Source organism: Drosophila bipectinata, chromosome 3L (genome assembly GCF_030179905.1).
Source record: "Drosophila bipectinata strain 14024-0381.07 chromosome 3L, DbipHiC1v2, whole genome shotgun sequence".
Lineage (NCBI taxonomy): Eukaryota > Metazoa > Arthropoda > Insecta > Diptera > Drosophilidae > Drosophila > Drosophila bipectinata.
The window spans coordinates 27,448,857-27,476,280 of NC_091738.1; the positions used below are offsets into that span (position 1 = coordinate 27,448,857).

The window sequence follows — 27,424 nt, forward strand, 5'->3', positions numbered from 1 at the left end:
TATCCAATCCACCACCAATATTATCCACCAATTTGGCTTCCGAAGAAACCATGGAACCATCGAGCAAGTAAACAGATTAAAAATCGAAATACGTATTGCGAGAATACTGTAGCGCAATTTTTCATGACGTATCTCAAGCTTCGACCGAGCTTGGCTTAATGGACTTACGCACAAAATTAAAACGCAATTGCCAAGCTACTTAAGTCTTACCTCTACAATCTTACCTCTACAGCGACGATGATGTACATCGAATCTCGAGTACCACAAGGAAGTGCACTCGGCTTTTGTCTATATGTTCTGTATACTGCGGAAATTCCTCCGAACGAACAACGCCAACGTTGGACGACGATACAGTCGCTCCAGATGCCCATCCTAAGCAACAAACTAACTCGCAAATCATCCCATAGTAATGGAAAGTCGGCTGTATGACTAGCGCATTGAGATAAACGAACAGAAGTGTAAACATTTAAAGTTTACTCTTAATAGACAAACATGCCCTCTGCTTTCGAGCAGCAGCAACATAGACATCATACAGCGCGCACAATCAAAAATGTTGAGAACTATCACTGGTGCACCTTGGTATGTTCGCAACGAAAACATCCACCGGGATTTGGGCATCCTCGCCGTGAAAGACAAAATCCAGTGTCCTAAGTGTCCTACAAACTGTTTTCGCACCCAAATTTCCTCGCTCGGGATTGCAAGGAAAAAAAAAAATGTTTTGAAACATGCCTAGAAATAATTCGTGAGCTATAACGTTGTATTGTTGCATTATAATTGTTTCAAATTCCTCTTTATCGTATGCCATCAGACATTCATAGGAGGGTTGCGTTAGGTTAAAAGGGCATTAGAGTTTAATTAGACTCACATAGACCGCATTCGATCCATTGTGTTACAGTAAATAGAATATTCCTTTCTTGTGCGAACTTCTGTATCTTGTTTGGATCTATAAATTAGACTCGCACGTATAATTAAGATAATCGCACTTATCTCAAAAATGTCTCAGGGTCTGCAAAGCGGAACAGTGGAAGATGAGAGATGCTTCCCTTTTTCTTTAACCTCTTCAACCCTACAGCTGCAGCAGTAGTTTTTAAGGGCGTTAAGCTCTTCTCTAAGTCTATGAGGCCAATAGTACCCAGAACCCTCCATTTCACGTGGAGAAAAAGTGGTTTGACGCCATAGAAAATTTCGAATGCACTTTTCAATGCAATTTGGATGACTTAGGTGCTTGTAGGAAGAAGTAGCGCTGGCAGTGGGGGAGCACACTCCCGAAATTGAGAAGCTTTCGGGTATGAAGTGGTCAGAGCAGGAGCTACACATACATACATATATTGGGGTTTCTACATATACATAAATGTTTTCCGAACAGTTTTATAGTTTTTACTGGTTAATGGAACAATTTTTTATAAAAGTGAATAGAAATTTTTATTTTTTTATACCCTTGCAGAGGGTTTTTTTTATTTTTTTCCAAAAGGGTGCGCAGTGAAGGAGACATCTCCGACCCTATAAAGTATATATATTCTTGCTCAGGATCACCTCCTGAGTTGATATGAGAATGTTCGTCTGTCCGTGTGTCTGTCTATCTGTTTCTGAGCGAACTGTCTCTCAGTTTTGAAGCTATCGACTTGAAACTTTGCACTCAGCCTTCTTTCCTTTTCACGAAGTATACAATTCGGAACGGCCGGGATCGAAAATGACGCAACGTTTTTGAAGATAGAAAGTTGGAAATTCGTACAGATTCTATTTTTGTTTAGTTGACCCAACCTACAAAATGTCATAAGGATCGGCCGTCTATATCCTATAGCTGCCATATAACTGAACGATCGGAAATAGTATTTGATAGAAATACCAACTTTGGTGTTCTTGTAGATAGAAGTTTGGGACTTTTTTAGATTTTGTTTTGTAATGAATGGGTTATTGGTCTAATAAGGATCGGTCAAATATTGTGTATCCGATGTTTGTGATATATATCCGGTTTTAGTTGCAAGGGTATATCAACTTCGGCTCCGCACGAAGTTAGCTTTCCTTTCTTGTCATATACATATTCATAAATTTCTACAACTCATTCTTTTTTTATGCGATTGCTGTGTGAATAAATGCCGAATAAATTCGGCTCAAAGCATAAATTGGTGATGCGAAACCAACTTAACGCTATACAAATTATGTGGCAACGCCGTGCCTAAAAGTTGAAATACAAAAAAAAAGTGATCTGCCTACACTCAGCGTCACTTACCTTCACCTTACTTATCAGATCCTTCACTTTTACTATTGTTTCAGGCTTCCTTTTTATTCCCGGGGTACAAGGGTATATATAAAGTCCAAGGGTATATGGTATTCGTATAATGTCTGTAACATCATTTACATGTTTTTACATTTTTGTCAGGAATCACCTGCCCATAGTGAAAGTACATATATATATTATATATTGATACGAGTCAATATAGCCATGTCCGACTGTCTGTATGATTGCGTGGATCGCAAAGATTATAAGATATAGAGCTACTGAATTTGGCGTGGATTCGTTTCGCACTCAATACATTGATATGATTTTAATGCATTAGTATTAGTAACGAATACGTTTATATTGTGTGTGAACTCGGCAGAACTCGGGCAGAGAAATGCTTATTCTATGCCCCTGAAATAGGGCCCTGCCGACCACTGTTAGAGCAGTGGTGACAAAAAAATTTAAAAAATTTGGTGTACTTTTCGGTTATTTGGGTCGATATCAGTGGTCGGCACCCCAATACATTGACATGATTTTAACGCATTACTATTAGTAACGAATAGCAGAAAGTAGGCTGTGAGCATGACGTTTCACACATTTATGCTGTGTGTGTGTGGCAGCGCTCGGGCAGAGAAATTTCCTATGCCTTCGGGATAGGGCCGACCCGACCACTGGTCTATGTACATCAAGACATAAATACGGAGAGCGACAGGTACGAAATTAATATATGGATTTTGAAAATACTGATTTTAAAATTTTGACGTCATCAATTTTGATGAAAAATTGTTCGATTTATGGTAAAAATTTATAGCATAGTTTTTGAAAAATTGAAAAATTGTTCGATATTTGGTGCGTGTCCATTCTCAAAGCAATTCGAGAAAAACGCTATCAAGGTTTCCAATTCCCTTTTCCAGAAGTTTCCACGCTATTGCAGTGTTCGGATAGTTCAAATACTTTTTTAAGCACAACAAACTTTTTGTTTTAATCAGTTATAATAAAATAAAAATCCTTTTTTCAATTACAACTTTATTGAAAGCCTTTTATTATGATCGGTTCAGTATTTCTCGAATCTTAAACAAATTTTTCGATGCCATAAAATCATTAAAATTAAATTTTGTTTACTTAAATAAGACTTAAATAAGTATATTGATTTTATTGAATTTTAAATGTTTTAGATCTGAAGCTTCCAAAGGAAACGACTTTAATGGAAAACAATTTCAGGAAGATAATAAAAACAAGAAAGATTCGCGAAATGACCGATCACTGCCGAAGTTTATACCCCAGACTGGACCTGTAAGTAAAAAAAAAAGATTTATTTAATGACATACATGCTATCAACTAATTTATATATATATTTAGTATTTATTATTACTGTTACAAGCTGTTATTCTTTATAAAAATAGTCGCCAGAAACGTAAAAAAAAACAAAAATTGTGTTCAAAAAGTTTGTAAGTAGCTGAGCTTATTCTAATGGAATGTTGCTCATCCCATTTCTTTCGCTGCTCATTTGTTTTTGCAAATGCTCATGCATATGGAATTGTGTGTGACTGCTCAACCATAAGGTTCCGTTGCTCACGCCATAAGCTTTGTTGGTCCCAGCATAGGCAAAGGGCAATTACAATAACAATTTTCCGTGATTTCCCTATTCTCCTCAATCGTGCTAATCCGAATGCATTTTGTTGTTGGAGTGCCGAAAACTTTTCACTGCAAGAAATTCATTCTTGTTTTTGTTTCTTCCAAAATAGTCGACCTGAAGCGACAAATTTGTTCTTCGCAGAACATTTTTTTTAAAGTAAGAAGCTCTGTATCTGTAAAGAATAAGCTGTTGTTAAAATTGTAGTGCATTTTTACAATTGCTGTAATAAAATGTATTTTTTATTATATTGATATTTTTAAACCCCTTGTGAATGTTACTATAATTTATTTTTCAGTGCACCCACATGGATGGGAAAAAAATTCTCGCACCAATGTATTCATGATTTTTTTCATTGGTAAGGGAGCTCTCCCGTATGCAGAGCTTGGGCACCCCTGTTCTAATGCAAAACCAATTAGAAAATCCCGTAAATCCAGATCATGGGATTATGCCTTATTTTTACCTCAACGCTGCTACAACGACTATTAGTGTAAGGATAAGCAATTTGGCCGAGACAACACATTCAATAAGCCAGGGGTGCCCAAGCTTTCTTCTGATTTCAGAAAAAAAAATCAACACAATTGGAGATTTTAAATTTAAATAAACAAGGAAGGAAAGCTAACTTCGAGCAGATCTTAAGTTTATATACCAATGCAGTTAAAACCGGATATATATGGCAAAAATCCGATGTAGTTGGCCGATCATTATGAGTATATCATAATACATATAACCAATTTATTACAAAACAAAATGTAAAATAAAGGCCCCATGCTTCTATCTTCAAAAATACAAAAGTTTGTATTTATACTAAACACTAAATCGTTCAGTTTTATGGCAGCTATAAGATATAGTCGTCCGATCGTTATGAAATTTGGTAAGTGAGATCCCCTGAGACCCGATTTTCCAACTTTCTATCTTTAAAAACACGAAAGTTGCGTCATTTCCGATCGTTCAGTTATATGGCAGCTATAGGATTAGTCGGCCGACACTATGAAATTTTTTAGGTCGTATTATTTTGCCAAAGATAGCACTCATGATGCAAGATCCAAACTCTCTAGCTCTAAAAACACCTAAGGGGTACCGTCCATATATTGCGTGACGCGAATTTCAGACTTTTTTGACCGCCTCCCCCCACCCCCCCCTGCGTGACAAACCATGACAAGAGGTTAGACCCCCGTGACCACAAACCGTGACGTTAACCCGGACACCCTCTCTCCCCCCCCGAGAGCAGAGCAGAGTCAAAAATATTTTTTCATGTGCTACTGCTCTAGCTTAGTTTTGTTTTTGTTTTTTTCTTCCCTGATTTTTATGCACCGTCACTGTGTGACCACTTTCTTTACCTCCATTATTCCTTACCCACTTTCTTTACCCTTGTAAGAATGATATTCAGTCATGTATTTATTATTCTATTAAAAAATTTATTTAGTAAATAATTAATCGTCGTCTTCAAATAAACTCAAGTTGTCGATCGCATTATCCAAATGTGTTGAGTTTAGGCGAACAAGGAGTATATTTTCTAATGTGTCGTGGCCTAAACGATTTCTGTTGTCCGACAGCACCAGTTTTAATGAAGAAAATGCCCGCTCTATGGTTACCTATAAATGTTTGGAAATTAAAATATTGTTTCGAATTAAGTAATAGTTCTTACTTGAGTTGGCGGTATAGCAAAACATATTTTGCTTAGTTCGTAGAGCTCTGCATCGCATGATTTCCTCTCTTTCCAAAAATGTAAAACATTTGTACTGGATTTCATATACGGTAATTTTAATGTTTCAATCTTTGCAATGTACATCGGTTGACTCATTTGGCATAACGCTTACACTTAAAAAATCATCCAAAATATCAAAATTACTTTTACTATTGTTGTCCTCTGACGCAATTGAGCTAGTAGACGATGACACTGTTGCAATGGGACTATGCATTTTGATTTGTGCCCACAATGTTTTTAAGAAACTGACTGCCCTTTCCTTTTGAGAGCTGTCCAGAATATTATCTCTTGGGTCTAAGTATAAACATCTTGGAATCTTGGGTCTATGTATAAACAAGCTTCGAAGCCAACATTAGATGTTAATTTCTTGGTCCGTGTTTCCATACTTTCAATAAGCGCCTCTCCAATTGTATAAATAATTGAATCCGGAGCACTTTTTGACAAAATTTGATATTATTATCCGGAGCATAAAAATTCCCATAGTGAAGTTGCTCCTCTTGAAACTGCACTATGGTATTTTGTAGTGGAGCCATAATAGTCACATACGACTCCAAAAATTTCCATAACATTTCATTAACTATAAAATCGTCATCTCTTGATTTGTTCTCGACAGTTTCAATAAGGCTTAAAATACTTTTCGCCTTACTGAGTTGGTCAACCATGTTGTAGGTTGATCCCCATCTAGTTGGACAATCCAATTGAGGTAATTTAAAATTTTTCAGTTCAAACAAGTCACGGTAACCATTTGATTGCTTCCGAATGTATTTCGTAAGATTTCGGCACATTAACAAAAATTCTCTAATATTTGCATTTTTCGTCACGTCGAGTGCACAAAGCTGTCCAGTGTGTGCTGCACAGCGACATATTTGTATATCACCTGCAAGCGCAGTTTCAGTTTTTCCAAAAAGCTCGATTTGCTTAATGTACTCGACGTTCTCTTGAATACCGGCATCTTCCATGTCATCTTTGCTCAAGTTCATTTCTGATAAAATTTTCGTCGTCTTTATCATATTTGCCCCGTTATCTGAAGTAATTGACACGATTTGGCTTAGAGATATTCCGTATTTGTCTAATACAGATAGAATCTCCTTGGCACGATTTTTGGCTGAACTTGACCCAGCTCCTCTGAGTTCCACCATTCCAAGAACTCGCGATTTTATTTCATCTGAACTAATGAACTAAGCACTGACACCGAATATATTCCGATCAAGTCGCGTTGCACTATCAATGATAGAATCCGATAGATTTTAATGATAGAATCCGATTTTTACATTCGTTATGTATTTCTTGTCGAATTTTTTCTGCTACCTGTCGAAGAACTGATTTGCACTTTGTTCCATTTAATGAAAAGTTTTTCCCACTTTTTTCTTGACATATGGGATCAATTATGTTACGCATATTGTCTGAATTTAGCACATTAAATGGGACGCTATTCTCGGTGACTAGACCAATGTATGACCGGATTAATTGTTTTTTATTGATTTGAACTTTAATTTGCTGATGTTTAACTTTTTTTTTTGGCTGCATGCCACTAGAATCATTTTCTTTTTGTTCAGTTCGAATGTCATGCAACATTAAATGTTTCTTTAAATTAAAAGAAACGATCTTTTTTTAACATTCGAAAACATGTTTTGCATTTAACGAGTCCGTTGTCACCCTCCTCAAAATATTTGAAAATATTGAACGATTTATTGGTCAGAGACATATTAGCACCTTGAATTCCAAATTACAAGTGACAAATCTGTTTTCTTCTTATCATTCTTACAAGGGTAAAGAAAGTGGGTAAGGAATAAAGGAGGTAAAGAAAGTGGTCACACAGTGACGTGACGGTGCATAAAAATCAGGGAAGAAAAAACAAAAACAAAACTAAGCTAGAGCAGTAGCACATGAAAAAATATTTTTGACTCTGCTCTGCTCTCGCTCTAGATTTTTGGCTACGAGGAGCACAAAATAATTTTTTTCTGCTGTTGCTATAGCAATAGCTTTGAACTTTTCGTAGCTCGGAGCAGAGCAGAGCAGTCAATTTTCATTTTTCTGCTACGGCTCTGCTCCCGCTCTGGAAAAAAGTGACAGCTGTAGCAAAAGCAAAACGAAAAACTACGGGAGTAGCGTAGCTTTTCAAACACTGACTGTAGGGCGTACTAACCCCTTGCTCCTCCTTAAACTTTGCATATGCTATATTGCTCGATTTAAAAAATGAGACTGTGCGCTTGCACTTTAAAAGAATCCCAGATACGCAAGGAAGCTTTAGCAAATCTTGTACCAATAAATTTATGGTATGCGCATAACAAGGAATATGCATGATTTTGAGATGCTCACATGCTTTTTTCATTGTGGCGTCATTGTCGGTAACTATGCAAAAGACTTTCCCCCATTTCCCCCCCAGTAAGCCCCATTCAGCTACAACATTACTGATAGTTTCAGCAATGTTAAAAGCTGAATGGTTTGTAGGGGAAGCTAGTTGATTTGTTGACAAAATTTTTGATGCAAGCTCAAAAGATGTGGTTACATAATGACAGGTAATTGTTAAATATGATTCTTTTGCTCTTGATGTCCAGCCATCTGTTGTCAATGCGACGCTTTCTATATGCTCTAGATCTGCTTTTAAAGTATCTTTTAAATTGTTGTATTCATTTTTCAAAAGTACGTTTCGCAAGTTAGTCTTATTAGGCATTTTGTAACGTGGATCAAGCTCATGAATCAACCTTGTTAACCCTACATTATTAACCACATTTAATGGCAAGACATCGGACGCGACCATGTTTAATACAAGCTTGTCAATGCGTTTTTTTTTTCTGACGTATTTGAGTAAAGGGTGTCACGCTCTAGGAACTTTGTCAAACTTTTTTCCTTTTCGAGAGGTTGCTCTTTTAGTATCGCAGGATGAATACGCTTCAGGTGATCCATGAGGTTGGTGGTATTTCCACCAGTTTTGTACTGCTTACCGCACTGGTTGCAAATCGCCGTATTGCTATCTTTGCATTTTTTAAATACCTGCCAAACCATTGATGTTTCTCTTTTGCGCTTTGTTGCATGCTGTACATCGTCGTCATTTTCTTTATTGCCAGTTGATGTTACTAAAATAATAAAAATAAAAACAGCATGCAATGAGTATATGCATAAATACCGGCCTTTTCAATGCGTTTGCATACCAATACATACGCATGAATACATTTTCACTTGTATGCAAAGAGTAATTTTGAAACAATACTTACTTGTCACAAACTTGTCCATTTTGTAGCACCACGTCTACAACCAACACCACCACTTGCTTGCAAGGTATTCAAATTTTCACTACATGTGATTAAATATATAATTAAATAAAATAATGCACCACAAAACCCATTTTACTTACACGTTGTCCTCAATGCACAGAATTAATGAAAACAATCGATAGTGGCCAACAAACCATCGATGTTTAGAAAATTTCAAAAACATCGATGGTATCGATAGTGCCATCGATTGTTTTCCAGCTCTAGCTCACAGCCTACCTTCTTCTATTCGTTACTAACACTGATGCGTTAAAATCATATCAATGTATTGGGGTGCCGACCACTGGTTTATACTGATAACAAAAGAACTGTCAAGCTTGTAGACCTATTTCAATAGTTCAAACGAGATCGATAACTATTTTTATAATTATACCAACCACGGAAATCGTTGTTTTGCCCCTTTTTTGTTCTAGAAAACATTTTTTTAGTTCAATAAAACTACCTATTTATTATGAATGTGTGCCAATGTACTTATAATCGAAGTCGTTGCAAATAATGTATTCTTGCATGTGACGTGGTGTACCTATCTACGATGATGTTAAGATAACAGAGTTACCAGTGAATTTATTTTCCGCACGCAGCTTCCGTTGATTATGTCGCAAGAATCGTAGTCGTTCTCTATCTTCACATACATGTCGAACATAAATTGTTGACAAATCGCACGATATCGTAAAATGATGTCTCGGACGTATCAAACAGTATGAATAAAAATCTTTCGAGCTTATTTTCTTATGGGCCAGCATGGAGCTTAGCCAGCATATTGTACCATTATGTGCTGTGGCTTTGTATCATTGGCTGACAGCGATCGTATGACTTCTGCAAAATGTGCAAGGTCAGCGGTCTGCCACGGGCTGCCGGCCAGGCATTAGCTTTTGTCAATTCTTAAGTTTTAGCAAAGATTACATAGATGGGACACCAGGGCCCAAAACGGTCAACTTTTTTCGTCGAGCTTGTTGGTGAGGGGGGAACGCACATGCATACGATTCTATTTTTAGAACTCCTAACATGTATCCGTCAACAAAAATGTGAACCTATGTGTGTATGTGTGACTGCTCGTACGACGACGTAAAAAGGTTTTGGCTTCCAAATTTCAATTTAAATTTCTCGTTTCTGTTTTCAAGGCGCCGATGTGGTAGTTACAACAAATAGTAGAACAAATAGTATTTTTAATAGCCGCAGATCGAGACAGGATGGTAGCGTAATGCATAGAGTAGTTACTCTATGTGTAGTTGTCTTTTATAATTATTATTTTCTTTTATTTTTCTTTAATTGTAATATTTTTCTTTAATTTTACAATTGTAAAATTGTTTTATTCTTCATATTATGTCCCGCTAATAAAATGCTAATAAAATTTCAAGAGAGTCCTTCCTGCATTTTGTCATCCGACACGTCCGTCACTTATTTTTACAACAATTGTAATAGAATGCAATTAAAAATAATAATAATAACGTAGAAATTAATAAAAAAAAAAATTTATAAAAAAAAAAGTAATTATAAAAAGAATCATAAAACAACAACTTTATCCAAATTGAAACAACCGCCCGCTAATGAAATCGAACGAGTAAGGATAGTAAAAGATATTTCTGATCTCTTTACTCTTGTAGAAAATAAAGTAATAAGTATGATGCAATGAACGCTTGCATAGTTATAGGAAAAAGATAGAGATCTTGAAGTACTTATAATTGTCCCTCTCTAAGAAGTAGAGAATAAGAAATTATGTATACCAACTTTTCATTTTTCCTTTGCATACATTTCAGTCACAAATAAAGTTCCGAAGCATACACACTACACAGTGGTCCGGCTTGTATGGGGAGAGCGGCCAAAAATACTTCTAGTTGACGTAGGGACTGGAAACTTGGCACAAAATATTTATATTTTTATTCTAAAATAATATGTTAAAATCAGCCAGATCGGGAAACTATATCATATAGCTGTCATATAACTGATTGATCGAAAATGCTATAACTTTGGTGTTTTTACAGTTAGAAAGTTTTTGTACGAGTGCTATATTTGACAAAATAATACGACCTACCAAATTTCACAGGGATCAGCCGACTATATCCTATAGCTGCCATATAAATGTTTGATCGGAAATGACCCAACTTTTGTGCTTTTTAAGATAGATAGTTGAAACTTTGTACAGATTCTATTTATGGTCAGTTGATCCAACCTACCAAATTTCATAAGGATCGGCCGACTATATCTTATAGCTGTCATATAACTGCATGATCGGAAATGGTTTTGGTAGAAATACCAACTTCGGAGTTCTTGAAGATAGAAGTTTGGGACTTTTTTTTTAAATTTTGTATTGTAATAGATTGGTTATATTATGATATTTTCATAAGGATCGGCGAACTATATCTGATTCTTGCGATATATATCCGGTTTTTTCAAATGGGGTTAGGTTACCTTTTTGTAATTTGTAAGCCGCACGGCACCTTACGGCACTTGAACTAAACTTTCTTATATTCTTAAAATGCTTAAGAATATTATACAAAAAGATTTGTGAATGCCAAAGAGTGCCATCACAACTAAAACTCTAACCAAACACAGAAAAGACAAACTAAGAACGTTCACAATTATGTACTAAATAAAACAATGCTTTACACAAAACACAACAAATACTACTTATACTTTTTATTGTAAAAAGAAAGTTAATACCTTTCTTTAAAATATTAATAATTTCCATGGCACAAACACTTGTTTTAAAAATGTTTAATAAGCTTTTTGCGGAGAGCTTCACTTGAACGTTGCTTACGCTGCAATACACAATGAATATCATGCTATCACTTTCGATGCTATTCTTGAAGCGGACAGACAGATTAAAACAAAAAGATGAATAAATTCAAATAGCTAGACCAATTATAAATAAGAATTGGTACATTTAAAGTAAAAATTTGGACTTTGGTTGTTTTTTATTTTTGGCCTACGGGCTGGACCACTGTGCACTAGGGCGGGTCAATTTGTTCCTGTCCAAAAAATCCAGAAAATCGTCCCCCATAATCGGAATCTACGAAGAATTCTAAGAAAATTTCACCATTAAACCATGTGTCTAAAACAGAGGTCGGCACAGCCCTATCTCGGGGGCATAGGAAATTTCTCTGCCCGAGCTCTGCCACACACACAGTATAAATGTGTGAAACGTCATGCTCACAGCCTACTTTCTGCTATTCGTTACTAACACTAATGCGGTAAAATCATATCAATGTATTGGGGTGCCGACCACTGCTCTAAAATGAATTCCTAGCTCGCGCCGTGAAGCTTAAAGATTTCAAGAAGCTTAAGACATTTTAATGTATTTAAAAAAAACATACGCATTTTCCAATTATGTTGGAGTCAATTCTGATTCATTTTTTTACAAAAAATTTTACAATTTTTTTTTTTAATTTATTTAACTTAAAATTTATTTTTAATTTCGAAAAAAGAGTCAAAATCGCCATGTACTTAGGCTCATATAAGAAAGTAGGAGCAATGCGTCTGTAACTTTTTAACGAAGTACGGTATCGATCTGAAAAATGAAATATATATTCAAAGGCATTTTAAGCAACTAAATAAAAGTAGGCGTGGCATGATAAAAGGCGGAATTTAATTTAATTTTTTATTATAAAGTTTATTTTCTTTCCAACAAGTAGGTAGTTTTTGCATTTTGTTGACTTGGACTATAACGTCACCTTATTAGAATCTCAAGTCTTTCTTTGACTCCATTTGAGGAACTTTGGAACGACTTTCTAAAGTCAATGACATAACAGCATCTCGATTCTGTGGCATAACTCGTCGTGAGACATGTGTTAACAACTGCACACGTCGTTCGGTGCCCTGTATGTGCAATGGAATTGCTGGATCTGGCAGTGGTATTTTAGCAGAATTGATGTATTCCAACAAGTGATCGTGTGGGATGTTTGCAGTAAATGGAGGTTCAAATAAGATGTCGTCATTATCCAAGTCAAGTAAATGCATATAATCGGTGCAATCGAAATTAATGGGATTCTTTTTATAAGTTCTAAGCCTAGTTGGGTTATATAATTTATAATTTTAATACATAATACATAATACATAATTTTATTTATTGCACTTTTGCGAACTGTTTTTCTTTCATCGAAAAGCATTGTTAACAAAATACTTTCTGTATGGGCGAAGAATGCATTGTTTTGGATTGTTTCGTTCATCCCAATGTTCGACATTGGTTCGATTACAACGTTTCAAACTTTCATCGTTCCAAAGATGTTACGATCTAAAAATAGAATTCTCTCTTTCCCTCTCTCATCTGCCAGCCGTTTGTCGTGCAACCCGCTCTCAAATGTTTTCATTATTACCGCGGGTTCCACGACGTTTCCGTCGAATGAAAACATTTGAGAGCGGGTTCCACGACGCGGCCTGCCAAAATGCCGTAGAACCCGCACTTATAGACATTTTTACAGCGGGTTCCACTACGAACTGAGACGATGTTAAGGTGATTTTACAATTTTGTATTTTTTTTATTGGATTATAAATTTAGGAAAACACATTAAAAGAATAAAAATATAATATAAATAGATTTAAAATTTAAAAAAAAATTGACTTCCCGAGCCTGGTTTGAACTCGTTTTACTTTGCACTCCAGCCAAGCACTCTACCATTCGGCTATTCCTCATTCGTTGACGCGCGAAAAATTTCTCAAACTTAACTTGTCGCGCAATGGAACCCGCTCCTTCCAGCGGGTTCCACTGCTGGAACCCGCCATAGAAATTTTTTCTTCGTATGAGATGTCCCATCTATGTACTTTTTAATCTTTGGTTTTAGTTTTAATTTGGATTTGAAATAAAGAGCACTAGCTCGATTATAAAACTCCGGCTTTAGCAGTTACATTTATTCTACTTATTGAATTTGGTTATCGTGCCTTAAGGGCCGTAACAACGCAGATAAGTATCTCCTACCGTAAACTTCGGAAGAAGGAAGGACGTTCATCTGGTGTCTCTTGCGATTGTGATGCACATAACTGCGCCGTGCTCACACGCGCATTTTCATTATCTTGGATTTATTCGCCTGACCTTCGTGCTCTTCTATCTCGCGCGGCTGTAGAATTGACCGTTCGAAACTCAAACGCCCCCTGTGCGTTTATTTTGGCATTGCTGACCAGTAGATCAGTTGTCGGCAGGGCCCTATTCCGAACAATAAAATCCGGACAGGCAGAAAATGCTAATTTTAAATTTTTTAGTTTTTTTTTCAGCCAGCGTTTACTTTATATAGTAAATTTGTTTTAAAACGATGAAATTAATATTAATGTTAATTCAAAACGTGGTCTTTTAAATTTCATTATGTTTTATTTGAAAATATTCAATATTCGATAGAATTAACAAAAATGTAGACAAAAAAAAATTTTTTTTAACTATTCCAAGGTAACAAAAATTTTTGAAAATTATTTCTTAATAGCTAAGTATTTAAAGTATTCAAAAATAATTTTGTTTTGGTTCTTTAGCATTAATTTTTTTTTGAACAAACAAAAATAATTTTTTTTGGTTCTTTAGTATTTAGTTGGTCTTCCTTGAGTTTTTAATATGGCCTTAATTCTTGATGGCATAAAATCTACCAAGTGTTAGTTAGTTTTCTTTATAACAGACACTTTCCACTGTTAAGGATGTAGTCTCATGTTCCGGCCTACTTTTTAGAGGTTATTTCAAAAAATTTTTTTTGTAATAAAAAATAATGCGATCGTTTCAATATGTTTTATAGGCATCATAAACTATTTCAAAATATTTTTTCAAATTTATTCTTGTGTAGTTTAATACACTTTATAGCATGCCAAAGTATGCATATAAAAAAAGGTATGTCCCAGGCGCAGGTGATTTTGACTGCTAGAGTCATCCGAAACAAAAAATTAGAATAGATTATTGTTTTGTAAGCTTATGGCTCTGTCCCGTACTAGAATGAAATATTTTCATCAATAAACAACAAAATGGCGAACTCACAAAACAAAAAATTAAAAAAAATTTAAAAAATTTATTTTAAATTAATGATAAAAAAAAACTAATCATTAAAAATAAATGATTCTAGTACGGGACAGAGGTGTTACATTTTAAAACAACATATGGGCAATTCTCCAGAAAGGTCAACCGCAGCCAAAAAATTCAAAGTTCATAAAAGTATGTTTTTTTTTGCATATTCGTGCAATGTATTTATTAAATGTAACTAATGTAAGCCAATTTTATGTTTACTCATAACAAATTTTGAAATATTTCAATGCAAAGTAGACCAAGTGCGAAAGTTCTACTTTTGGCGTTTCTAATGCTCGTTTTGTTTTAAATAATTTTTTTAAAGAGAGTCATTAAGAATTGATATTCGCTTTTCTAAATCTGCATTTATATTCAAATAATATGAAAAATATGTAAAAAAAACGATGTGATTACTAATAAGGGCGAATTTCTTATGATCTTATTTGTCTTTACCAATGTCGCGTTCGACAGTGAAAAAGAATATTTGTTATCAGTGCATTCAAGGTTTTTGTCCCAGGAGCACCAAATATCGTGCCCAAACGTAGATTTTTGGGCTAAACAAATTAAACAAAATTTTGGTTCAATATAAGCAGCAATTCGAGTTTGGAACTCTTTTAAAGTTTGTCGCGTGCGACATTCTATGTAAAAAATTAAAAAAAAAAAAATTTTTTTTTTTTTATATTTATTATTAGCAAGGATCTGAGTCGTTCTAAAAGATTATGTTTGGGGCACGAGAAAGATGCTCCTCCATTGAGGGTAGAAGGTGACGATTCAGAAAACCTTGAAACTTTTTGGCACTCACAGTTCCATCAATTAATGCCAGATTGCCAACGCAATCTGATTGCCTGACAGTTCGCCGTAAGCAATTATATTTACAGCGCATTTGGTGCGCACGTAGGTCATACTACTATTGTAAGCCAAATGGATTATTTTGGTGTCGTTAGAAAAAATGACGTTTCGCCCATCATGTACAGTCCAAGATTCGTGCATTTTGACCCACTGTAGCCTTTTCTGGAGCATTTTTGCGGTCAAGACTGGGTTTTTCGCTGTCCGCCGGCCATGTTTACAGATGTAAACATGTTGTTGTGCAGGTTTGAAACGATCAGTCATGCTTAATCGTGAAAGGATTCGATCCTCGTGGTAAGTGGTCTTCTTTTTCCTTCCTGATCCTGGCAAATGCTTTAGAGTTCTTCTTTTATCCAAATTTTGCAGGAAATCCTCGAAAGAAGACTTAATAAATTAAACGTTAACGCTTATTCCTCGGAAGCTTAAGATTTTCGATTATAAGGCCAATATTTCAAAAGTTTCAGTCATTTTCGACATATTTAAAAAAAATTTTTTTTTAACATAAGAAATTTAATAATTAAAAATTTTTTTTTTTTTTAACATAAGAAATTTAATAATTTAAAAAATGTTTTCAGATCATGAAAGCTAAATACCTTCCGGATATAACGAAAAAATTTCAACTCGATGTTATAACACGCGCTTTTACCACATTAATGCAAAGTTCACATTTAGTGCAACTACTTAGATGTCTGGATTTCATTGTCCGTTACTGTATAAATAAACAAAATTTTACTGCTACCACTTGATCGTATTCTTAAACATATATAATATACATGATAAAATATTTAAAAATGTAATCTTAAAAATAATATAATTTCTTTTATTAACCCAACAATGAATACCCCAATTTTCTGAGGGTAGCAAGACTGAAAAGTTACAAAAAACAAAAATTTTGTGCTGACCTCAAAACGAACATCACACATGCACAATTTCAATCGAAGCGCAGTCCAACAATTTTCATGCTGCTTGAACATTTTTCATTCTTCAAACAGAAAACATTCAATAAGAAAATGAGCGTAAGAAAGAGAGTAAGAATTTCTCTTGGGCTTGCTGGGGCCTGTTGAAAGAAATTTTTGCGTCCATTTTCGTTGTAAGAAATGAGTAGTCATTTTTATGGTTAGTGTTTTTTGGGTCAGGCAGCAGCACGGCGTTTAATGTTGATTTTTAAATAATGTTAATGTAATGCTTAGTAAAATGTTCATTTCAGGCTTAAGTATGTACAAATAGCTTAGTTGATCGCAAGCCGACTCTCTCTCGTCCTCTCGATTCACTAGCTTTCTTTGGAAATTTTTATTTGGAACGTCTTTTTATTTGGATTAAATTTTTTTGGAACGTCTTATTATTTCCTATTATTTTTTTTTTCTAAATAAAAATTAAATATTTTAACTTAGTTTATATGTCCTAAAGAAAGGAGTAAGAGCTAGCAGCCTTCATTGCCTTATAAACGCTTAGTCGCCCCTTAGTCTTGCATATAAAGTCCTGCTGTATAACTAGCGTCTTAAAGCGTCTTAAAGCAAATCTGACTGAAGACTCCGATTTTATCCGCATATAATAGAATATAGAATTGAAGAATGAAATGAAATATAGAGGCTCTAAAAAAAAAGAAAGCCTAAAAAAAAAAGTAGGCCCTACTTTAGAAAAAAGTAGGACAAAAAAAAAGTAAAATGAAATCCAGAATTAAAATTTTAAAAGATGTCATGGAATTTTTTCATCAATTTGACATCAGTAGAAGATGAAATACTAGTTAAAAAGATACTGCCCGATGTTCAAAATGCACGGGTATCAATTGGTTTATTGCTACAAATTTAAAGAATTAAGTGCACAAAAAATGGAACTGGTGCACCTTATATTTAAATAAAACCAGAGCTCGCAAATAACAGTTGACAGTTTCTTGTAGTCACCAAAAAACTGTTTTTTGCATATCAGGTGCGCAAAAGGTCACACTAGAACCGTTCACCTGTGTCTTTTGAACGAACGGTCTGTGCTCAACCAAAAACAAATTTTTCGTGTCCTTTTTGCTCGGGTCATTCGCTGACCATTTTGCAACGAGCGAAGAAAATAAAAGTCTTTTGCCTTTGTATGAGTGTATGTATATGCGAATGACTTGTAATTTTCATGTTGCAAACCACACTTTAAATTCTCTACTTGTTGTTAAGCTAAATACTGAATAAATAATAAATATAATGTAAAGATTTAATACATATGGGCAATTCCATAGACACGCACGCGACAACAATTTCCCTAGTACCATATCACATTAAAAACAAGTCCTATGAAAAGAAATCAGTTTTATTAAAAGTAAAAAAAAAAGAATTAAGTATTTTCAATAGTTTCTGATTATATCTCACAAAAAAGTTAATATAAGGCGACTTTAAAAAGCACGCTTTTTAGAAAAAAATGCAGTCTGTGGTGCTTTTGTTAATATTTTTCGATCACATGATAAGTGATGCAATTTATGAAGTCCAGAAATACACAGGACTTTCCTCCATTTTTTATTTAAGAGGGTTGTATAATAAAAATATAAAATAATATATAAAAATTTAACTATTTCTTAGTTTAAAAAAGTTTATACAATATGGATTTATTATCCATATTGCCCATATGTTAAAGCTGTTACTAAACGTTATTTAAACTCTACTAAAAACAAAAGACCATTTACGATGAGTTTTTCGTTTTTTCGCTCATCAGCTGACACTCAATGAGTGAGCGTTTAGTTGAATCGCTCACTCTAGGTTGTTGTTGAGTGAGCATAAAAACAACCCCTAAACGGAGAACAGTTAACCAAAAACAAAAACATGGAGCAACAAAAAGTTCAGTTCAGAGCGAGAGCACACGAGTATTGTCTTTTTTTGTTGTGTTAGTGAGCAGATCGAAACACGAAAAACGGTCAACTGTTATTTGCGAGCTCTGAATAAAACACAGTTCAAATACTAAGTGCAATATATAGTTTGAATGCTCGTATTGCCATAAAAATAATACCATATCATGATCCACATAAACAGGCAAAAAAAAAAAACATTATGTGCAACCTTTAAAATAAAATTTTTTCACTCTAATTAGTGGAGTATCTTCAACAGAAGCATGTGTTTCAAAACACAAGCTAAGTTTACCACTAAAAAGAAATAATATAAACTCAAAAGAATTAGGCATAGCTGGAACAATCAATAAATAAAAGAAATATTAATCTGAAAATATTAAAAAGAGGTTCAATCGGAAAAAAAATATTTTCGGGTGAATCGTGTCAGGTCGCACAAGATCCAATTAAAAAATCAATTGTTTATACTGCTTACAGAAAGAAAAAGAAATGAATTATGTGCAACCCTCAGTATAATTATTCAGGCGTTAAAAAACGTTTTAAAATAAAAAAAAACTTTCAAGTTGTCTGACAAAAGTATATAATCTGCCATTTATCGTGGAAAAATTAAAATATTTCAGGAAGAAAGGAACAATATAATAATAATAATAATAAATATCAAGTTCGTAGTTTGAAAGTGGAGTGGAGTGGACGTCGCAAAATTTTGGCAAAAACATTATCTGTGCATTATCTGTATATATATATACATACATACATAATTATAAATTAACTGTAGACATATTTGGGCATCAAAAGTTTTTAAAGAAGAAAGGAAAGCTAACTTCAGGCGGAGCCGAAGTTGATATACCCTTGCAGTTAAAACCGAAAAATTGGATATAGTTGGTCGATCCTTATGAGAATATCATAATATAACCAATTTATTAAAAAAAAGCTAAGACAAAGTCCTAAGCTTTTATCTTCAAAAATACCAAAGTTGGTATTTTACCATTTCCGACCGTTTAGCTATAGGATATAGTCGACCGATCTTTATAAAATTTGCTAAGTCGAACTAACCAAGAATAGAATCTGTATAAAGTTCCAACTTTCCATCTTCGAAAACACGAAAGTTGGGTCTTTTCCGATTTTTCAGTTGTATAGCAGCTATAGGATATAGTCAGCCGATCGTTATGTAATTTGATAGGTCGATTAACTGACCATCTCTGCTAATCTCTGCTAAGTCCCAGCTTTCTATCTTCAATAACACGAAAGTTGGGTCATTTCCGATCATTCATTTTATGGCAGCTATAGAACATAGTTGACCGATACCGTCCGGTCCAACTTATATACTGCATGCAAAGGAAAGAAGGGTGTGTGCAAAGATTCAAGTCGATAGCTTTAAAACTGAGAGACTAGTTTTGCGTATAAACTGTAGACGGACAGACGGACATGCTTATATCAACATAGGAGGTGATCCTGATCAAGAATATATATACTTTATAGGGTCGGAGATGTCTCCTTCACTGCGTTGCACACTTTTGGACAAAATTATAATACCCTCTGCAAGGGTATAAAAACCTTCCTTTACTGGCGCTACTTAACATTTCGATTTATTGGTGGATTATTTCAATTTATAGTCCCTGGGATCCACTGAGTATCTGAGTATATCTCCTATAGTTTCTGAGTATATATATCGGATGATTCCCTCTATGTTACAAATATTCATACTAATACAATATACCCTTGTAATGTACGAGTACCGGATACAAGAAAAATTTGTCGTTTTGCCGTTGCTAGGATTCGAGTGTAGCGTTGGAAGTCGCACGTATTTCATATCAGACAAATAAGAAATTGTCTCACAACGAAATGCATCGGCCTGCGACGCATAGCCAAAGACAATTTTTTTTTTCAAATAAGGTTTGATTTCAGGGCGAATAAACCGTTTACTTTTTAATTTAAAATTTTGTTCGCTTAAAATATATTGAATTGCAATCCGTACTCTTACATTTTGTCAGAAAAAATATTTCACTTATGAATGGGAAAAACAGAACCTGCCTTAATAATAAATATTAACAAGTCAATATATTATATTTTTATTCCTGCACCCAAGTATACACGCAATGACATATAGCAGTGATGCTCATCCCATGGCTCTCGCTGCTCATTTGTTTTTGCAAATGCAAAAAGACCCAAGTTGTGTGAGAGTGCTCACGACATAAGGTTCGTTGCTCCCAGCATAGGCAAAGGACAATTACGATAACAATTTTTCGAGTTTTCCCTATTCTCCTCAATTGTGCTCATCCAAATGAATTTTGTTGTTGGAGTGATAAAAACTTTTCACGGCAAGAAATTCATTCTTTGTTTTGTTTCTGCCTCGTCCGGGACGGACCATGCACCGCCATCACTGCCAGAATTCGCCAGATCGAGAAAAAGCTGATCACTCGGAATTGCAGAGTCTAGGTCAGAAAAATAGCCCGTGAAATCGGAGTGAATCGAGAAAGGGCTCGGTTGATTGCAAAAAATGAACTTAATCTCAAGCCCTACAATCTACAAAAAGGGCGTCTTCTTACGGATGACAATAAGCGCGTGAGACTCCAAAGATGCCGTCAGGTAAAGCGTCGGGCCGCAGGTCAAAAATGGGAGCTTATTGTCTTCACGAGAAGATATTTACGAGAGCTTATTCTCTTCACGAGAAGATATTCACCATCCAACAGGCGCACAATCACCAAAATGACGGAAGCTGGTCGGCTGAAGCTCCAGGTACCTCTGCAATAATCGAGCGCCGTCAATGTGAGCAGTCTTTAATGGTTTGGGGAGGAATATGCGCCACCGGTAAAACATCCCTTGTTTTCATCGATCAAGGGTCTAAATTAATCAGGAAGTGTACCGCCGGGACATTTTGGAAACTGTTGTGCTTCCTTGGGCCCTGCAGCACTTCAGTGATACGGAGTGGACGTTTCAACAGGATTCAGCGCCAGCCCATAGAGCCAAATTGACTCAGGACTGGTGGAAAGCCAATTTTCCGGACTTTATCACATCCAGTGAATGGCCACCTTACTCGCCGGATCTTACTCCGATGCACTACAGTATGTGGTCTATTTTGGAGTCCAGGGAATGTGCTAAACGCCACATAAGTTGGAGGCGCTGAAGCAATCATTGCTCCGAGAATGGGATCGATTATCGGAAGAACCCCTGCGTCCCATTGCGCTAAATTTTCAGAAACGTTTAGGGCTCTGCATCGCAGCCCAAGGAAGCCACTTTAAAACCGGCTGAATATATGTTAACACAATACCTATGTATTTAAAAGTTGTGTATCTGCATTTTTTCTCAAATGCAGTTCCTTAAAAAGTTATGATCAAAAATGTTTGTCCGGGTTATTTATTGTCACCCTGTATAAATAAACTCGCAATTAACTGGAAGGTTATTTCAAGTTTGGCTATTTCCGAAGTTGGAAACTTCGGAATGGAAACTTTCCTTTCCTATTAAATTTAATTATTAAAAATGCAATTATGTATTCAAATTTCTTTTTTTTTTTTATATATATATATTTAAATTGCAAATTTATATATTGTATTCAAATTTAAATTCACTTTCTTTACTTATTAACATGAACGCATTTTTCGTTTCTCTTTTAGGTGCTTGAATCATCTAACAAATATTCTGGACTTGACGATGAAGAAGAGTCTGAATAAAAATATATATGTATACATGTTTTTTAAAAATAAATTCAAATAAATAAAAAAATATAGGTCGCATATCTACGTTTAAAAAAAAATTGTTGTATACCCCTGCAGAGGGTATTAAATTTTTTGTCCAAAAGTGTGCAACGCAGTAAAGGAGACATCTCCGACCCTATAAAGTATATATATTCTTGATCAGGATCACCTCCTGAGTTGATATAAGCATGTCCGTTTGTCCGTCTGTCTGTTTTTACCAGAGCTCGCAACTAACAGTTGACCGTTTCTTGTAGTCACAAAAAAACTGTTTTTTTGCACACCAGGTGCGCAAAAGGTCACACTAGAACCGTTCACCTGTGTCTCCTGAACGAACGGTCTGTGCTCAACCAAAAACAAATTTTCCGTGTCCTTTTTGCTCTGGTCATTCCCTCACCATTTTGCAACGAGCGAAGAAAATAAAAGCGTTTGCCTTTGTATGAGTGTATGTATATGCGAATGACTTGTAATTTACATGTTGCAAACCACACTTGCTTTGGTGGATTCGGTGCGTTTGGAGTGTTTAATTCTTGTGTCAAGATGGGTCGCGATCAATGGGTTGTAAGGCTAAATACTGAATAAATAATAAATATAATGTTAAGATTTATTAAATATGTTAAAGCTCTTACTAAACGTTATTAAAACGCTACTGAAGACGAAAGAAAATTTACGATTAGTTTTTCGTTTTTTCGCTCATCTGCTGACACTCAATGAGTGAGCGTTCAGTTGAATCGCTCACTCTAGGTCAGTGGTGGGCAAAACTAACACATGTTTAAAATTTGAGTGTGTGCGTAGCAGAGAAAAACAATGAGAGCAGAGAATTCACTGAGCGAAAAAAACGTATTTTTTTATTTCATTTTTCGTTTTTCAATGGGAACTAAAATAGTGTATTTTATTTCATAGACATCTTTTCTAGCAAACATTTCTTAAACAAATGAAAAACCACGCTTCCTTATCTATATTCTCCATGAAGAAAACTTCTTCCAACCCAATTTCTGAAGGATTTTTCTTTTTTCAACCCAATTTTTCTCAGTGGAAACATTTTGATTTTTATGTTTGGGCTGTCAAATGAGTCAAAATGAGAGCAAATGAGAGAGCTTCTAAAAAAAATTGAGAATGCTCACACTGTCAGTGTGCCGGCAGCGCTGCGGCAGAATTTCCTACCCTATACTCGCGTGCTATGTAAAATGAGAGTTTGCCCACCACTGCTCTAGGTTGTTGTTGAGTGAGCATAAAAACAACCCCTAAACGGACAACAGGTAACCGAAAACAAAAACAAGGAGCAACAAAAAGTTCTGTTCAGAGCGAGAGCACACGAGTATCGTCTTTTTCGGTTGTGTTAGTGAGCAAACCGAAACACGAAAAACGGTCAACTGTTATTTGCGAGCTCTGGTTTTTACCGGGGACCGCAAATAAGACTTATGAGTCCAAAAAAATTGAACCACAAAAAAGCGTTTGCGGGGAGTGGGAAAAGGACATACCATTTTTAACGGTGAATATGGAAACAATAAACTTTTATTTCCGATTTCTATTGTTAAAATTGAAATATAACTCTTATTTTCAATATTTTTATAATAAAGAATTATAATTTTATTTCAATTTTTATTAATTAATTAAAAATCAACATTTTATTTTTTTATTGAGATTTTTTTTTAAGAATAAAAAATATGATTCAATTTTTATTAAAGTTGAAAATAAGAACTATAAGAACTATAAAAATTGAAAATAAAAACTATTTCAATTTTTATTATTAAAAATTGAATGCGAATAACTTTTAAACCGAGTGGACTATTAAAAAACTCAACATATTTACTTATTTGTGATCTGTGATGCAGTACCTTTTAAATGATGAATCGAATGACCTTAAAGGACATAATCCTGGATTCTTCAAAATAACAGTGTTCATTACAAAAGGAATTCTTGATTATGCGAATCATGTGAAGGAACATTTTTAAACAATGCCATCTGCAATGACAATAAAGAGTAAACAGGTCCTAAAAATAATTTTCAAAAAATTTAACAGATCTTTTAATTGCTTTTTAAAGATTTATCAATTTGTCATGTTTGAGAGATCAATGTAGTAGGAGAGATACACAATAGGTATACTTTATGAGGTCTGGCACGGTACCTTCTGCTGCTGCATGTTTTTTTTGCCAATAATACCGCAACAAAATATATGTAGCAGAAAACCATAAATAAATTGAAGTATTGAGGAATCCCGGATTATGTTCTTTAAGGACATTTGATACATCATTTGAAATGTACTGCATCACAGATAATAACACAGTGCGACAGTGATTTGGAACTTTTGAAAAGACCTAGTAGGAATCGTTCATTAGGTTGAGTATAGTAAAAAACCGTGTTTGAAATTTTTTTAACACCCTCAAAATCTTGATTTATTTAGAAAAAACGGGTTTTCGGGACTTTTTTGCTCCTAAAAAATTCCGATTTTAAAATTTTAGATGTTTTTTAATAGTTAAATATTGTAGCTTTTGAAAAAAAATAAATCTTTAATTTATTTCAACAAAAAGGATAACACTTTTACGCAAGAAACTGATATTTTTGAATTTTTGTCGTGTTTTTTAGACTTTGACGCCATTTTTTCGGTACCATTTCTAAGAAATGATATCATTTTTCATACATATCATTATTGTCTCGTTAATTCTAAACAAAACGAGACCAATTTCATTAAGAAATTATGAAAATTGTTGAAGTTATAACGATTTTCTCAAAACATGCCGGTCCAATCTTGCTAGCGTTCCGGAGTAATAGTGTGCCCTTCCATTTCGCTTATTCCTTTCTTTTACACACTTTTACTCCGGAGCGCTAGTAAAATTGCACTGACTTGTTTTGGGAAAAGCGTTATAACTACAGCTGCCATATAACTCAAAGATCGGATATGACCCAACATTCGTGTTTTTGAAGATAGAACGCTTTAAAAGATTAGAAAGATTAAAGATTACTGTTTGTTCATTGAAGTTGTTTAATGACTGTAAATAAAATGTCAAAATGTATTTGGGTTTTTGACATTATAAAAATTTTTTTTTGGCCCCATATAAAATTGGGAATATACAAAAGAACGCCAATTTAGGATGCGAGCGCAAAGAGATAACGAACGAAAGTGCGCCAACCTTAGATAGTAGGCTGAGCGGATGCTTGCCAGCATAATTATTATAATATATTATATTACACAGGACATTGTTATATACCGGGTATAGATAGCCATTTCATGTAAATAAAACCTTTATAAAAAGAAATGGAGAACTCTAGTCCAATTGGAGTTCTTCGTGGTATTATTGAGTCGATACTTTTCATGTAGTCTTCAAGAGTCGTTGGCAGGGCCAGGACCTTATTCCAAGAGCAAAGAAAGTTTTTCTGACCAAGCTCCACTGAAACTCACACATGTTTAACATTTGACTCTTCATGCAGACCTCTAGTGTGTAAGCAGCAAAAACAATAATAGCATGGCATTAACTGAGCGAAAATATGCAAACTGGAAAATTGACCAAGACCTCCATGACAGTGATCACTTTCCCATTATCACTTCTCTGTTTCAAACAACTACCCACCAAAACACGGAGTCGCACCCAAAACGAAAATTCCTACAACAATTTGCCAACTGGAACAAGTTCGAGAAATTAACAGCAACATGAAATCCAAAGCTTCAATCCAGTTCAAATATAAACCAAGAAGCACCAAACTTAACAAAAATTATTTCACAAAGCGCCATTGAATCTATTCCAAACTCGGTCGATGTCCCCTGGTGGAACCCTAAGCTAACTCTTTTTCGTAAATCAAAACAAAAACTATGGCACAAATTAAAAAACACTATTATAAGTGAAAACTTAATTATCTACAAAAAAGCCAATGCACTCTTCAAAATATAATAAAAATTAGCCAAAAATGCAGCTATGCACGACTTTACATCAGATATACAACCAACTTCCAACCCCAAGATTATTTGGGAAACCATCAGAAGATTTTGTGGCCTAAAAACCTCTATACCCATTCACTGCATTTTACCAATTAAAATTACCGATCAGCCCATTATAGAGAAAAGAGATATAGCAAAAGAATTTTGCTCCCTCTGGTCTAAAAACTCTAATGACTCTAACTTCGATAGTAGCTTTCTTGCAAATAAAAACTCCACACTAAAATATATTAATCCCTTAACTTATCCAATAGACAAAAATGCAACACTTATTGAAGAAGAATTCTCAATTTTATAACTCCACGCGGCTCTTAACAAACTAAAAGGCAAAACTCCAGGGAGTGACAGGATTACATACGACATGATTAAAAATTCCTCCAGTATTATAAAACATAGACTACTACAACTGTATAATAATATCTTTCAGAGTTGCATACCGCAAAACTATAAACTGAGTATTGTTATCCCAATTGCTAAACCAAACTCTGACAAAACATCTCCTAATTCGTACCGTCCCATTTCACTAAACTCTTGCTTTGCTAAAGTTCTCGATAAAATGATAGCCAATAGGCTTTGGTGGCTTTTAACTAGCAACAAACTATTGAATAAAAATCAGTTTGGGTTCATTAAAGGTAAATCGGTATCTGAAGCTCTACTCTTAGAAGATCATCTGATTACTAAATCTTTACAGAGAAAAAACCATATCTCAATACTATCTCTCGACTTCCTCAAAGCTTTTGACAAAATTGGAACTCATACAATTTTAAATTAACTCATTTCGTGGCACGTCGGCCCCAAAATTATAGGATACATCAAAGACTTCATGACAAAGCGGAAAATAAAAGTGAAAATAGGGAATGCTTTCTCCAGAACGTTAGACCTCCATAATGGAATCCCTCAGGGATCACCACTATCCGTCGTTATTTTTACAATCGCTTACAATAAACTATGCGAAATAATCCAAAGTCACAAAAAAAATGTCGTTCTGCTCCTACGCTGACGATTTCAACATCATTCGCCCTCTTGGTAAACCTATAAACCTCGATATTAACTTTAGCAACATACTTACTGACATTCTAAACTGGTGTAACTACTCAGGTGCTAGCCTCTCAGTAGAGAAATGCAAGCACATACACATATGTAGGAAATATAACGGTAATATAATATATCAAAAGCTATTCTCTGAAATTAAAAATACTCTAAAGGACTTCGAATTTATTTATTCAGACGCTTCTAAAATAGAGAACACAACCAGCTTCAACCAGCAATTTTCCAAGCCATAACCCTACACAAAAACTCTTCAAAAAAAAAAACACAATATAACACGTTCTATCCGACTGC

At 34.7% G+C, this 27,424-nt stretch overlaps 1 protein-coding gene across 4 annotated transcripts in view; it reads left to right on the plus strand.

The window, feature by feature from the left end:
- The window catches only part of eIF4B (eukaryotic translation initiation factor 4B), a 184,144-nt gene that overhangs the window by 13,956 nt on the left and 142,764 nt on the right, over positions 1–27,424 (plus strand). For 2 of the 4 annotated variants that reach the window (XM_070279526.1, XM_070279527.1), the window contains exon 4: positions 3,397–3,514. In XM_070279526.1, the coding sequence (XP_070135627.1) occupies positions 3,397–3,514 (118 nt within the window). Of the gene's footprint in view, positions 1–3,396; positions 3,515–4,152; positions 4,216–22,074; positions 22,197–27,424 lie in introns of those variants that run through there. The other 2 variants (XM_017253211.3, XM_017253298.3) reach the window with 2 other exon arrangements.